General features: G+C 46.3%; 3 protein-coding genes across 5 annotated transcripts in view; 1 reads left to right on the top strand and 2 right to left on the bottom strand.

The window, feature by feature from the left end:
* The window catches only part of FNDC9 (fibronectin type III domain containing 9), a 34,547-nt gene extending 27,023 nt beyond the window's left edge, over positions 1-7,524 (bottom strand). Inside the window, exon 1 of the mRNA XM_084536030.1 lies at positions 6,104-7,524. The gene's annotated coding sequence lies outside the window, so the exon portion shown is untranslated. The remainder of the gene's footprint in view (positions 1-6,103) is intronic.
* NIPAL4 (NIPA like domain containing 4) lies at positions 1,889-10,375 on the top strand. 2 transcript variants are annotated; one of them, XM_084536028.1, is made up of 7 exons: positions 1,889-2,465; positions 3,826-4,074; positions 6,713-6,769; positions 7,738-7,828; positions 8,863-9,023; positions 9,130-9,713; positions 10,166-10,375. In XM_084536028.1, exons 1-7 carry the CDS (start codon positions 2,324-2,326, stop codon positions 10,175-10,177), a joined length of 1,296 nt encoding a protein of 431 aa, XP_084392154.1. In that variant the 5' UTR covers positions 1,889-2,323; the 3' UTR covers positions 10,178-10,375. The 2 variants fall into 2 exon arrangements, with proteins under 2 accessions (XP_084392154.1, XP_084392153.1); XM_084536027.1 differs by having other exon boundaries at positions 9,130-10,375.
* Positions 10,376-11,739: 1,364 nt separating this feature from the next.
* Positions 11,740-15,114, bottom strand: part of ADAM19 (ADAM metallopeptidase domain 19) — a 31,955-nt gene continuing 28,580 nt past the window's right edge. For both annotated transcript variants that reach the window (XM_084536025.1, XM_084536024.1), the window contains one exon: positions 11,740-14,272. In XM_084536025.1, the coding sequence (XP_084392151.1) occupies positions 14,198-14,272 (75 nt within the window). In that variant the 3' untranslated portion in view covers positions 11,740-14,197. The remainder of the gene's footprint in view (positions 14,273-15,114) is intronic.

The following is a 15,114-nucleotide window of genomic DNA, read 5'->3' on the forward strand; positions in this document are numbered from 1 at the left end:
CCCACGGTGGGGACAACTACACATGCTCCTTCCCTGATGTCTAATAGCATGAGCCCGTGCTGTAACATCCCCTCCTTTTGGGACCTCTTAGCTGTCACACCTTCTCCTTCCCCGGAGCTCAGAAAAGCTTCTCTTGCCCCTTATCAAATACCTTTGGGGTCAAAGACACACGTGTGGTCACATTAGCCCAGTTCCCTTACGAAACCAGGCTACCAAAGGAAGGTAAAGCTGTGACCCCAAGTGCCTTTTGCTTTCTGCTGTGCTGCAGTCATTTATGAGGTCGCACCATTCCCAAAAAGATTATTGTAAGCTCAGAGCCCTGCCATAAAAATATGCTCCCTCCCTAACTCATCCAAAGCTCTGTGCATAGTGAGGAGCTCTCCTCTGTACAGGTATCAACAACACTCACCCACAGAGGCTTGGGAATCATTTTGGCCACACCTTAACTGGCATAACTAAAGCACCATGGGGACTCCCAAGCCCTGGGGACACTGGGCAAGGTCCAGCCAAGGGCAGAGACCCACAGCACAGAGCAGAGCAGCACGCAGGGGAACACAGGACATGGACGGTGCTCATCCCACTCAGCCATCACCTCCATTTCTGCAATCACCCTCATATTTACACACTGCATGAATGGCTCACAACCAGCATCAGCAGGCAAATTTACAAATAAAGGCCATCACTATGTAGCTCAGGGTGCCTTTCACCTGCATAATAAACAACAGCAGCAGAAGTTGCTTTCAAATCACTGATAAATCAACATACATTCGATTTCCTACATCAGAAATCACTGCCAGGCCATTTGGATTGATTATCAGGTGCTCCTGTGATGAAGGGCAGGACATGGGACTTGGCCAGTACAATCTTTCTCAGTCACCCTCAGGTTTGTGGCTGATGAACTGACCCAATTAAAATGAAATGACTCACAAAATGCTGCAACATTTGCTGGGGAAAACGGTTGTACAGAGATACAATCAGGTGCTGAGTGAAGGATCCACGTGGTGCCAGCAATGCTGCAGCTTGATGGTCTGAGAGCAATTTCTTAGTAATGTGCAGATAATGCATTTTACGGTGAAAAATGCAAGTTTTCAAGCATTAAATACTGCAGATCTTACATTTTATTGCCTCATGAAAGGTACAGCGTCTACCCAAAAATGCAGGCTTGCTGAAGGAAACCTAAGCACCTTCTATTGGTTTCACTTATCACTACTGACCTACAGCAAAATCCGGCGATTGGATCCTGCTGCAGTGCAAGGGCTTTCGTATCAGCAGTAGGTTTGTGTACACACGGTCACTGTGCACAAATACGGGGAGGACGTCAGCAGAGGAGGGTGAAGATGAAGGTAAAGCACATCCGAGTGCAACAGCCTCTGAAATGTTCGCATTATTATGCAAATATTATCAGCAGGAGCAGGGACAGGAAGTTGATGAAGTTAAACTGCCAATGGAATAGCCACAAAGTGACGTGAAACGAATCCAAGTGATGGAGGAGCCCACACGTGCAGATGGACCACCCCAGGAGTACAGCAGGAGAGCCCCTACCCATCCCAGCAGGGCTGAAGCTGACCCTCTCAGGGCTGGGATTCAGCACAGAGGCAGCGAAGCCCTAAATCACAGCCACTGCTGGGATTTAGAAATTTATTTAGGAATGTGACATTTGCTCTGAAAATTGTGCCCTGCCCTCGTGGCACTCAGCACCTGACAGCACAAGAGTGCCCTTGCCGCTGCACGCTCGCCTTCTGTTGGTGTTTGTTTTTCAGATGTGCCTTTGCCGGCAGCCTGGCCTTCTCTTTGACTCGAAGGTCAGATGAGGGAAATCCGCCCTGACCTCCAGCACAGAGCATGGCTTCGCAGTGAGCACACGATGTGGGGAACCCTGCACCTGCCACAGAACCTCTGTTAGGATACATCCACTTTCCTTACACTGTGATATGTTTCTCAGCCCCCTTAACCTTTCCCTTCAGTCCTAAAAACTACTTAACCCAGCCACAGGAGAAAATAGGGAATAATAAACACTGAAACTTGAAGCAACAGGACGCTTTCTGAAAAGTTTCCTTGCTACCCCAATACCTCCTGTGACAGCCTTAGTTAGAGCAGCTGTGTTCAGGAGCACTGACAGAACTCAGGATTTAATTTCTCCTGCCTACTTTTAATTTGTTTTCCCACTCTCAGCACACACAGAGCACCCACAGCACCCCCAGACAGAGTCCCCCTCCAGCCTCTCCCCATCCCGGCCACCCGAGGGGACAGCTCCGGGGGAGAGCCGGCTCCCTCCCGAGCCGCACCGGGCTGGGGTGCGAGGTTTTTAGGGGCGGTGGCTTGCATGGGAAGAGGCTCCCGGAGCTGTAAGCCTGCCCCGTGCCGGAGGAGGAGCCGGCTCGGGGTGCCCGGGGATGCCGAGAGCCCTGCGGAGGGCAGGACGGAGGAGATGGAGCGGCTGGGGGCGAACGGCAGCTGCAGCAACGGTGGGTGCACCCCGGGGCGCGGGGGGAGACCCGGGGGCTGAGCCTGCTGCGGGCTCACCGCGGCTTCGGGGTTCGCTTTTGGGGTTGGGTATTTTTATTTTTAAGGGGCAGGGAGAGTTCTGCGTAGGACATGGGAAAGTCCCTTCATTTACAAGGAGCGCAGAGCCCAGGCTGCGAGCACCGCGCAGCAGCGTGCCAGCCGCCCAGCAGCTGCAGAGGAGCTGTGTTTGAGTCTTTTTCCCTTACAGGGTGTCTAGAGGTAACGAACCCCATCCCATGGCCCTGTGCCCTTTAGCACACCAGAGATTTCCACCTAGCTGAGGCAGAATTGCCCCCGTGTTTCCCAAGGAAATTGTTCCACAACGAAGGTGGTTTTTCCATTAGAAAAGCAACTCTGTTAGGGAAACTAATTCTAATAACTTTCCTTTAGGAAAAAAAAGTTTGGAGCCAAATCCTGAGCTCTGTGTGCAGGGGACAGGGCTGGGGGCTGCAAAAGATTTGAGGCACTTTGTTGGGTAAGGAAGAGGTGGGACCCCTACTCGGGGAGCACTGTCAGCAGTTCAGCCATGGCACAGCCCCACCTGCCGAGAGGGATCCTTGCTCTGCAATCCCAGCATGTGTTGAGGCAGAAGACAAGTCTTTTAGTAGAAAGAAACTTTTCCTGACACTACCTAGCTGCTTTACTCCAGAAGACCACAGCCACACCACCTTTACTACACTCAGTTAAGACTGCAGGAGGGAGATGTGCTGGGTGTGGTAGGAACATGAGGGTAGGAGGAAGCTCAGCAATTTTCCCACCCACACAGCCACACACCTCAGCAGGGGACAGGTTCAGTGCTTTTGGTGTGGACAGCAGAGAACTGTGCCTGCTTTCAGCCCTCCCAACTCCAGCAGGACTTGGTGTCCTTCACAAGCACGCAGCTACACTGTGAGTGAGTGGAATAAAGCCATGGCAAAATAAAGCAATGCAGAGAAGAAACTTCAGTCCAGGATGAGCCTGTTGTCCTCATACGAGCAATCACGTGGCTCTGCTCAGTACACAGAGCCAGGACAAATTTGCAGTTGCAAAATGCTGGCAGTGCTCCATGTTAAACTCAAAGCACTAAGCCGCAGGCAAGCTGGCAGATGCAGGGTTAGGTGACCAGGAAGCACCAAAGCCTTTGGATCAACAAGGCTGGGTGCTGGTAAGCTGAATGCTGCCATTTCCTTGGGAGATTATAGAGGCATCCAAAGTTTGAGCTGGAGGTGTCAAGAAGCTGGGTACGTGCACTTATGGTGACAACATGGCAGTCCCAGGGCTAGCAGAGGCACACTTGAAGGTCACATCAGTAATTCTGTTTTATCTCCCATGGTCTCACAGGGTCTCTGCTCACCCTTTCGTGCCTTTCCCACCATGTTGTGTGCCAGGTGATCAGTGGTGCTGATCCTGCTGGCTCAGTCCATGACAATGGGACTTCAGATACGTCCTGGGTAGCTCGGCTGGAAAGCAATTATGGATTCTACATCGGCTTGGGCCTGGCTGTCTTCTCCAGCTTCCTCATCGGAAGCAGCGTCATCCTCAAGAAGAAGGGGCTGCTACGGCTGGTGGAGAAGGGAGGCACCAGGGCAGGTAAGGCTTTTGTGGGGGCCAGGAAGGGGGGAGGTCTGGCTGCTCCCAGAACTGCATGCATTGTCTAAAGCCCAGCACTCAGAAGGTGACACCTCTGGGTACACACGCTAGCCTTTTATGAGCAGTGTAAATATGACTTCTGTGAATGTATTTTTGTGCACGGGACCTGGAGACCAGTGCTGTGCTGCAGCTGAGGAGCCACTTCATAAAGCCTCATGTTAGAAGGGCTTGACTACAAGCAGCATTACCTGCCTTGCACCACAGACAGCAAGATGCACACACTGTGTGTTCAGGTGTGCACCCCTCAGAAGAGCAATACATGCCCACTGCTGCTCTTACACAGAAAAATGTGGGACTAGGACAAAGCAGACAATTGGAAGCTCTTTGAAATGGTTTTTGCACAATGCTGCAAATCACCACCATACCACAGTCTGGAGCAAAACAGCACAGCTTCATGATCCCACTCTTGCTGTTATTGATGCACTAGGAGGCTTTGCCACCAAGTCACTGAGACAAGAATGCATCCCCACGTGCTTTAATTGTATTAGCAGGAGCCATTTATTCATGCAGGACTACATGCCTGCAATTTGTGTAAGCCTTGGTTGTGGTTTTCAGAAGCGATACATCTGAGGTATGTTGCTCAGCATGTTGGCTGATAACTTTCTTCTAGCACCAAGGTCTTGGGGTGAGGTGTGTGTTTGTATGCATATGCATGGATGGGGAATGGTGGAGGAGCACTGCCTACAGCTGAATTGCACTGTGGAGTTGGACACAACCCATAAGCATTGCAAACATTTGCTCTAGCAGCAGCTTAAGTCCTACCTGGCAGGTGACCTACTTACATAACTACAAAATGATGATTAAAATACTACCGCTTCCCAGTCCTGGTCCGGGAGCAGCTCTTAAGTCATTTTTACAAAGGAAGCCAATATCACTGTCTCCACATGGGGACACAAATGCATGAAAAGGTAAATGACCATATATTCAACCCACAGGCAAGCAAAGCCACCAGTAGCACCTAAGCCACAGTCCAGTCTCAAGTCCGCTCCCATCCCCATCCCACACATTAAGCCATCCACATGTAAATGCCAAAATCACATGGGTTTAATTTTCAGCATTGTATTCACACAATGAAATATCAGTGCTGTTTCAGTTCTGCCAAGTTTCCCTCTTCTCCCTCCCCACATCAACTTCTCACACAACAGAGCCAAGCTAGTAAAATGGAGCAAACCTCCCCCTCTATTTTTCAGAATATTTTACCAGGAATTGATGACAAAAATCACAGCGAACAAAATTCTCCATTAAAAAAAAAAAAAAAAAAAACACAGCAGTTTCTAAGGAATACCAAAACGATGTTTGAACTCCAGCATCTGTGAACTTAAGAAACCAGAGGATGAATTCTAGCAAAAAAAAAAAAATCTGCATATCTCAAGCTTTTCTTATCCACGCCTTCATCCTCTTTTTCCCTTTCTTTTCCCTTATCTCAGTCCTAGTACTTCAGCCCCACTGAGTGCATCCCATTTCTCCAATGGGGGGTCAAACAGTGCTGTTACTGAGACTCCTGTAAGGCTGGACTTAGCAAGCACATGGGCTCTCTGACCCACTAAAAAGAGTTCACAATGTTAACAGGCTCAGGCTCCTACCATATAACATAACTTGAAGCTTAAGACCACAGCTGGGTTAGTTCCAACACAATATGACCATTTTTTCCTCATTTATACGCACGTTTTCCTTCATTGAATTTCAATGCCAGGAATCATTTGTCATCAGAAATGGTCACAAAGCAACAACTCCACATAAGACAACCTTAGAATTTCTGACAGTTTGGGCTGAAGCCCTGCGACACAACACAACGCGCCAAAAAAGCGGAGCTCTTGTAGGACAGGATGCCCGGAGCCTTTACCACAATAATGCAACAACATGAACTACCACAACCTCAGACAACGCAACCAGCCAGCTCTCTCCTTTTATCTTTCACATAGCCATAACCTTGACTTGAGCTTGATTTAGAAAAAACTCATTGCCTTACCTTAGTACCCATGTGCAGGACTCCACAGCGAGCCAGTGGGGTGCAAGGTACAGCACAGCAGCTTCCCTGGGGAACAGCCTTTGGGTGGGGGGCACCCAGTGTGGAGCAGCCCCCTCTGTCCTTCATCCCTCTGCTCCATGATCCCTTCTCTCAGGGAACAGGGTGGGCAGGTCAGTGGGACATCCAAGATGAAGCACAATGAACCCACAGAACTTGAGCTAGGGCCTTCGTTACTGGGTCAGGGCACAGGGTCACCACGATGAACCAGTGAAGATGACCACTGCTGCCAGGGCTGAAGGGCAGCTGCTGCACCCCAAGCTGATAACCTCTGTTACTTTGGAGCAATGGATACCACTCCCTTTGCCACACAGGATTAAACAGCTGCTTTTATTGTATTGGCATCATCCAACCCCAAGCATCACTTTCTGTTCATCCCTTTACCCAGCATAACTTTCATGCAGGATGGCACATCTGCAGCTTCTGTCCTTCCAGGACATTTTTTTAGTCACACTTCTTGTAACTTATCCTCTCCAGAGAACCATTTGTCACCTCTTGCTCTGAAGAATGTTATCGTTAATTTCTGCATATCTGTGTGCTTTGCTTCCCCAGGAGATGGAGGCCACGGCTACCTGAAGGACTGGCTCTGGTGGGCTGGCCTGTTAACCAGTAAGTAGAAGCTGTTTTCCTGGGTTTGCAGCTTTTCCAGGGTGTGTCCCTGTGCACGATGTGTGGAAGGAGTCCAGCATCTGGCAGCACGAGGCCTTATTGCTGATATTCCCCTGGGCCTCTTAAGGCAAGCAGAGGCAGCAGGCCTCACACTGTCTCTGTCACCATCCACCAGCCTTGCAGGAGGGCTGCAGTAGGATTTGTTAGCTCAGCTTTACCTCATCAAAAGCATGAAAAGCCAGATTTTAATAATGCAGCTGATTGGTATGCCTGTGTACCACGCACAGGGCAAACATCTCCTGTGGGTGCCTCAGGTCACCAGGAAAGGTTGTTGCTGCAGCATAGGGGAGATAATGAGGTGTTGGTAGCAGTTCCCTTCTTAAGGAAAATTGGTTTTCCCTTAGAACAAACCTCAAAGCCTTCACACACTGTAACAGTAGAGCGCTCTTCCAAACCTGAGTCAGAACTGAGCAGAGAGCAGTAGTCTCACAAGAAGGTTCTTCAGAGCAATCTTCCTTAGCTCTCACCCCAGCAGCAGCTCAAGAGGCCCCCCAGGCTACAGCTCTCAATCCAGAGGACAAGGACAGCTCCACCAAAGGGTACCCCTACCCCTTGAGGGGACATTTATAGGTGGAGCAGCCTGTGCCTTCCCAGCTCCCAGGGCTGCCCACCCACTCGCTACAGCCCCTGATGGGCTCTAGCTGTGTGGCTGGGTTTGGGGCCTTAATGAGCTGACTGGGATTAGCTGTGACATGACCCAGCCCTGGCACCATCACCCCAGCCCTTCTGCTTGCATCACTTGCACCAGGGATGTTTTCACCACCATCTGACCCTGTTCAGAAGCTGCAAGAAGCACCCTCGTAAAACCCCCTCTCTAGTAGACCTCTTGCTAGTCTGCAAGCCCTCAAGAGAAAGCACAAAAAGTATATTGTAATTCACTGGTGTTTGTTTTTCTTGTGTTTGTTTAGTGGGTGGAGGGGAAGCTGCCAACTTTGCCGCCTATGCCTTTGCTCCTGCGACTATTGTCACGCCTCTGGGAGCCCTGAGCGTGCTCATAAGGTGATTTACGTGCCCATGGCCTGCAGTTGGACATCTTTTATTTGCCTGCTTGTCTTTTAAGACAGGATGACTTGAAATAGTGCTAATATGGCTTATTCTGCCTAAAGGAAAGAATGTCTTGGTGTTTTCAAAAAAATACAGTAACAGTTGCTGTCCTTTGGGGGGATCATTCAGAAAACAATGAATTAAGTAGCATGCCCTTGAGATATTGCATGTGGCTGTGATTAGCAGCTGCACACAATTCCATGCAAAATTGTTGTAACTATCAGTGTTACTTCTTTCATTATCCTAGCTCTTTAGCCAGTAAAAATATACATCTCTCCCTCTCTCTATATATTTTCTTGTCATGAAGAGAACTAAAAATCTGAAAGTGTCAAAAATATTAAGCTTGATTTTTACTGTATTTCTATGTTTGCCTTCTATTTACTGGGCTTTTAAGGTGCTCTGATATTGTGTCTTTAAAATTTTGCCTGTTGCCAAAATGGCTCCAGGTACTGAAGGTCATATGGAAGGACTGTTACTGTAAAATGCACGAGCAAATTGAGACTTAGGACTGCTGTGGTATCTTGTCCTAGAGTGTTTCACTTTTATACAAAACAGATATTTTTTTGCAGACATATTGAGAACCACATTATGTTCAAGTTTCTCTGGACTTAATATTTCTGATATCAAGTTAAAATTAATATAGCTCTTTTGTGGTTATTTTTTTTCTCTCTATTGCAATGCTCCTTGAATTCACTTCTTTGGGCTCTAAAGGCTTCACAATGCCCAAACGTTCACAAGTCAAACTGGAACCCCCAAAAATCTCTCTGAGGATGTGCTAACACATTAAGTATTTTTTCACCTTGCTGCTACGTGAGCCATGATCTGCAGAGCTGCATCTCTGCAAGTCCAGATGCAATGTGAACATGTGTTAATATATTGCAATCTAACAAAATTGTTACAAATCAGTGTCCTTGTATCATGTCTTTTACGTTATTTTAGCTTTAAGGACTTTAAAGCACCATCAGACCTTGTTTTTCTGTTCTGTGCAGTGCCATCCTGTCGTCATATTTGCTTGGAGAGCGGCTCAACCTGCTGGGAAAGCTGGGCTGCATGTTGAGCCTTGTGGGCAGCACCATGATGGTGATACATGCTCCAGAGGATGAGGAGGTCACCACTCTGGATGAAATGTTGTCTAAGCTGAAAGAGCCAGGTATTTAGGAGGTTGTATTTTCTTTCTCAGGGTTTGACAGTAGATACTGCTCAGGCACCCATGCCTACTACCCAGATTTGAGTTGTTGTTTCTTTTCCCCATTCAGGTTTCCTTGCTTATGCTGCAGTCCTCTTGGCTGTGTGCTTCCTCCTGATCTTCTACCTCGCACCTCGTTATGGCCAGAGCAACATCCTCATCTACCTCACCATCTGCTCCGTGATCGGTGCCTTCTCCGTGTCCTCAGTCAAGGGCCTGGGTATTGCCATCAAGGGCTTCTTTGCTGACCAGCCTGTGCTGCAGCACCCACTGACATGGATCTTGGTCATCACACTGGTAGCATCTATCACTACCCAAATTAACTACCTCAATAAGTCTCTAGACATTTTTAACACCTCACTGGTGTTTCCCATCTACTATGTGCTATTCACCACCATCGTCATCACAACTTCCATCATCCTCTTTAAGGAATGGGTCGCTATGACCGTAGTGGACATCATTGGGACAGTTTGTGGCTTCCTCACCATCATTTTGGGAGTTTTCTTACTCCATGCCTTCAAAGACATGGATGTCAGTTTAGGGAATCTGCCACAGATCCTCCAGAATGAGCAGCAGGCACCAGTCACCCGAGATGACAAGAACATCCTGATAGAGGTGGACAACTCCAGCATCGCTCCAGAGGATAAACCTAAAGTATTCATGATTTATACCTAGCACTTTGTATTCAAGTGTTTGAAGGTTGGGTGAAAACTGCTCTGACTGGGTTGATGTCAGTATTCCAGACGCTGTTGAGCAATTTAAAAAAGGAACAGCAAAGGCTAAAACCAGCAGAGTCTTATCCATGGTTTGGCAGAGTCAAGCCAAGTCTTTCAGTGGGTTTTAGACTGGATCTTTGTCATGGGGCATGCTTAATTGTCACCAGGCTTTAATATGCACAGCCATTGAAAATGAAGATCTTCTTGAAATCAGATGCTCTAGGGACAAAGCCCCTCTTCGATGCCCCTTCCCATCTCTTATTGTTGGCAGGGCTAATGCTTGCTCTGCATTCCTTCCCCTGGGTGGAGATACCATTGATATGTTTATTTCCAGACCCTGATTAATTCACTGATTAGTGTTTTTCTGTTTGTTTGCTTTTTCCTTTCTAGACACTCGCATGAACTCTAAAATACACACCAGTATCTCAAACAGAGGTGAAAGAAAAGGACTGAAGGATGTACTCCTGCTATTCAGATTCTGCTCATCCATGCTTAATTATTTACTCTGCAAATATGAATTCAGAATAGTGGTAAAATATGGTGAATTTTGGAATAAGTGTTCACTGGCAGGATCCAAGCCATAAAGTGTTTATACAGGCATATGGAAGAGAAATCTTTTTACACTTTTGTTTTTGGTGAGGTGCAGGAGTTTCCCTGCAGCACAGTGTTAATTAGTTTTATGTGTTGTTGTTTGTTCTGATTTTTTTTTCCCTTAGGAACCGTAGTGCCTAGATTGTGTTGATGCTGTTGGTGAAGCTACAGAGCCTGATCTAGACCTCACCTGAGTGAAGGGCAGCCCCTGCTCAGGCTGGAGAGCTTTGACAGGTAAACCCCATGTCAGGAGAACACCTTCTGCAGGATTTTTTTGGGGTCAATGAAAAATATTTTCAGCCTGAAAGATCAAACAGGTGTAAATTTTAAGATTGTTTTTCTTAACAAATGTCTTAACCTTGGAGAACCCACCCAGCTCTTTGAGAGGTGGTATTTACTGTTGCTTTTCAGCTTTCCTATTACCTGTCCTACTATCATTTAAGCTGAAAAGTTGTTTTTGTTTAGAGGGAAGTCTGAGCTGCACATTAAAAGCCAAACAAGCCTAGGTGGGCGATGCTCTGCAGAGCTGTCAAGCTGCAGTTTATCCTAGAGTGGTCCCATCCACCCCCTCCATCTCTATGGATCTGATTTAAATGTTATATGAACTCCTGCTCTCAGGTCATTTTTCGACCTCCCACCCCCTTGTATTTGCATTGGTGGTGGGGATGAAGGGATGGAAGAAATAACATTTTGAGCTTGGAGGAGGAAAAGGGGGAAAAAAAAACTGCATTTAAAAGTTTCTCCCATTTTGCTGCTAGGTCCCATAGAACAGGGAGACTGGAGCCCATTTTCTCACAGCAGATCCTAAATCGGGAGCAGAAAAGCCTAATCCAGGTGTGCGGGGTTTACAGTCTGGAGGATGCTGCTGACCTCGTTTTAGCCAATCTGGATGTTACTAAAGAAACGTGACTTGCGGTTAGAGGTGGGAGGATACAAGCTCTTATTTTAATAACATTTCAGTACTTTTTTTTTTTTTAAGGTGTAAAGGGAAATAAAGACTTTTTCAAAAACCCTTGAAGGTGGATCTGAGAGATTAATGATTTCGCTGGTTTTACTGGTACAGCCCCAAAGGATGAACAAACTGAAGGAAAGCCGAACAAAGCGTAGAGCAACTAGGGCAGAGTAAGCCAGCAGCGCCCTCCTTCGGTCACAGAAAATAAGCCAAGTAATTCTCTCCAGCCTTAATTTTGGCATCCTAATTGGCGCAATGCTTTATTTTAGAAATAGACTGCAAATAGGACTCATTGCTCTCAGTGCCTAGAAATACATTTTAGGAATATTATTCCTCCAGAAATCCTACCATCTGTGGACAAAAGCCACATTTTAAATGAAGGACTGAACCAATGTTTAAAAAAAATCACAGTAACAGAACATTTGTTAATGACAACTGACAAATTTATTAAAAACTAGGCAAAAGGCACAATGAATTGCATTCTTCAAGTATTTGCATAGATGCACAGAGAGCATTATTGTAAACCTTTACTGTGTGGACATAAGAGAAAGTGAGATGTATTTTTGTACATGTTCTTCCAAGTAACATTGCATTTAAAAAAAAATAATCATATTTTAGCATCTTTATTCCTCCTACAGTTCCCCTATTATTGTTCATTCAACTGGCACACACGTGAAAATTTGATAGGACTTAAAAAAAAAAAAAAAATACCTTTTAGAGATTTTAGGATATTCCAGTAATAAGTTTTCCATCAGGGTTTGGGCATCTCTAGATGTTCTCCGAGCTTTGTATATATGAGGACGTTTCTTACGAGCTTGACCCCATGCTCACATGGAATGCAGTAAAAATATTCTTACTGATTTTTGGTGGTCATTTGATAAAGATCAGGGGCTGTAGCAGAAATACACTGTTGTCTGCAGTTAAAAAATCCAGTTCTGGTTGAATCTGTACTAACTACAGCAGACACTGTCTGCACCCAGCTTACTGCAGACAAGACTGCTGGGTCTCCACCTGTGAGCAGTAAACAACAAATCTGGGGGTTTGAATATAGCTTGTTTACATGTAAAATAACCCAACTATAGAAAAAGACAATATAAAGATTAGAAAGGTAAAGCCTTTCACCTGACAGCCATTATTTCAGAGAGGAGTAATTGAGGCTGGTTTCTTTTGTGGGCATACAGAAGGCAAGAAAAAGTCCAAAATGATCAAGATAAGGAATAATCAACCGGAAATTCAAGATACACCCTGTATGCTGTTTCCTTGTGAAGAAAGAGGTAGTAAAGTTGTGAAAAATGGTGTGGTTTCAGTCATCCTACAGATACACTGCTAAAAATAACTTAATGAGTGCTCAAGGCTTTGTCTGTTGCTGTTGGTTCTTCTCCCTCCTCCCTCGACCCCATCAGCAGAGCTTTGGTAAACAGAACCATCAGAACAACATTTCTTTTTCTTTAAGCCAATAATACAATTTCTCACATGTGCAGCAGCAAGCACACTGTCTGAAGAGTTGTCCATAACAAAATCACACACAACACCATATTATTACAACCATAGCTCCAGAACTCATTGTGTTCTCCTAGAAAATAACTTAAAGGAAAAAGAGGAAAAAAAAAAAGAAAAAGTAAAAAAGAAAAAATGGCATAACCAAAGGTCTTAATTTAAAACCCTGAGGAAGAAAACGTACAAAACCCCAAACAATTAGGAGAAAAAAAACAAATTCAGAAGGGAGGGTCCTCAGAGTTAGAACCATCAGCTGCTTAAAGTGCACATGGACAGCTCTCTCCATCTGAGTCCTTGAGAAAAATCCGTGGAGTAAATAAGCTATGCTAAAAAAGCACCATGTGTCATATTAATATTTCTGCTGTCTTACCACCTGGGCAACATTAAGGTAGATTTCTCACTGGTATGGGAGCAGACAGCCTGTGCTGAATTATTGCTCAGCACAGACCAAAATCCTGAAAAGACACATGCAAAAGTGTCTACTGATTATCTGTGGTACCGCATGGTGGAGAGGAGGTTTCAGCACTGCTTTTGCTGTGCTTCCTTCTGGCCATTTGCTCCATGTCTTGGCTGGAGAGTGTCCCTGTCGTACCTTGGTTGTGTCCCAATGACACGGATGAGAGTGCATGAGCCATGCTGCTGATGCTGTCAGGTCCTACAGCACCAAGACAAGATAAGCAAGTGCTGGAGGACAGACAGGCTGCAAAGCCCTTGCTGAAGATGGTTTTATGGGGAAATAATTAATACACTCTATTAAAGCTAACCAGATTCCACAGTGACTCACAAATGATTTTAACCAGTAATATTCCCATGGTTTGCTCTCTGTTGTGGCCCAGTTTGCCAGCCACTGTAAACTGAATAAATTGAAGAAAGTTATCAACAGCTGCCTCCTGGTCTCCCAAGAGGCAATGGTTTCTGTATAGCACCAACATATGCTTCTGCAGCTGCTTGGATGGGCTGAGAAAGCAAACAGGGCTTGCTCTTACATGAAAACCCATCAGGGCCATCACCTGCACTGCCTGAAAACACTTAAATAACTGTTAAAACCACCTGAAGCCCGCATCACCCCATCCCTGCATTGGATATTGCACAATAATATATAAATACCGTATAAACAAGTCATCCCTATATGGAAAAGGATATTAGCAGATAGGGGTTCAGCTTGGCGTGTACCAGCTCAGTTCCTGGGCACACTCCTGCCAAGCCTGACTGCAGCTTGTTGAGTCACATAAGAAACAGATGAAACCAAGGGAGAGGAACTGAGAAATCATCTGTGGCCCTTGATTGTGTTTTTTTTTTTTTTTTTTTTTTGTTTGTTTTTTTGGGTGACGAAGGCCATTCAGTCCCTTGTGAAGGCTAGAGTCAGCTGGGAACAGACTGGTTCATGGGTGCACACGGAAGCCCGACTGTCCCGCTCTCAAGAAGTTTCCTGCTCCAGCTGTCCCGACACTGGTATTCTGGATGAGACAGAAAATAGGGAAAAGAGAGGGGTGAGCACTGATGAAAGAGAAAGGGCTTTCCTGAGCTGCTGCTACAGGAGGCTGGGGAAGGCTGTCCCCATTCAACACTGCACATTCACCCTAATGGGTCACATAGGAAACTATGCTGCTCTCTGCCCATAGCACGATGATGTTCATGCAGGATTTGTCACTTTAACAGCCAGCCTCAAGTATGGTTCAGGCTGGAGGCTAAACCTATGGTGTGTAGAGTGGAGGTGTTTTGTCTTAAGGGGTCCAGATTGCTAGAGCTGAACTCAGCAGCATAAAGTGCCTTATTAATTTTTCTTGTTAAGGACAATTTTGATAAACGTTCCTCAGAGAAAGCATATCAGAGTGGCTGGAGAGTGTTCATGACCCTTGGAGGGTCCTCAAACCTTGTCTGGGCCTTTCTGTGTTGCTGCTCTTCGTTTTGTGTCACACCTTGACTCCCTCTGCTCAGCCCTACTCACATGAAAACTTTATCTGAGGAAGTGCCCAGGGATGTGGAGAACTGAATCGGTTGTTCCAGAATGTGGCATGGCTGCTTATAGTGCCTGCACCGAGCAGTTCTTGGAGCCTGATCCCTTTTAGGATCAGTCACTTTTGCTGCAGGATTTAGGATCAGGCATATTGTTTGACGCAATAAATGCTTCATACATACTAAGTGAAAACAGAGGCCTCTGCAACAAAGCCATGCAACACAACAGCCTTTCCACTGCCACCCGCTGGGGCTGTGCAGAGGTGTTTTACTGCACGGGAGCGAGGTTACTCCCCCGACAGTCAGACCACGTCCTGTCAGTGAGGGCTTGTGGCCTTGTCAC

The sequence above is a fragment of the Aythya ferina genome, assembly GCF_964211825.1.
Source record: "Aythya ferina genome assembly, chromosome: 14".
In the NCBI taxonomy this organism is placed as follows: Eukaryota; Metazoa; Chordata; class Aves; order Anseriformes; family Anatidae; genus Aythya; species Aythya ferina.

Bases quoted from the DNA above. Each gene is read 5' to 3' on its own strand.
- NIPAL4 (XM_084536027.1), top strand. From the start codon at position 2,324: ATGGGAAGAGGCTCCCGGAGCTGTAAGCCTGCCCCGTGCCGGAGGAGG. The intron at 2,466-3,825 runs GTGGGTGCACCC...ATGGTCTCACAG, and splicing joins GAACGGCAGCTGCAGCAACG to GGTCTCTGCTCACCCTTTCG. The intron at 7,829-8,862 runs GTGATTTACGTG...TGTTCTGTGCAG, and splicing joins GCCCTGAGCGTGCTCATAAG to TGCCATCCTGTCGTCATATT.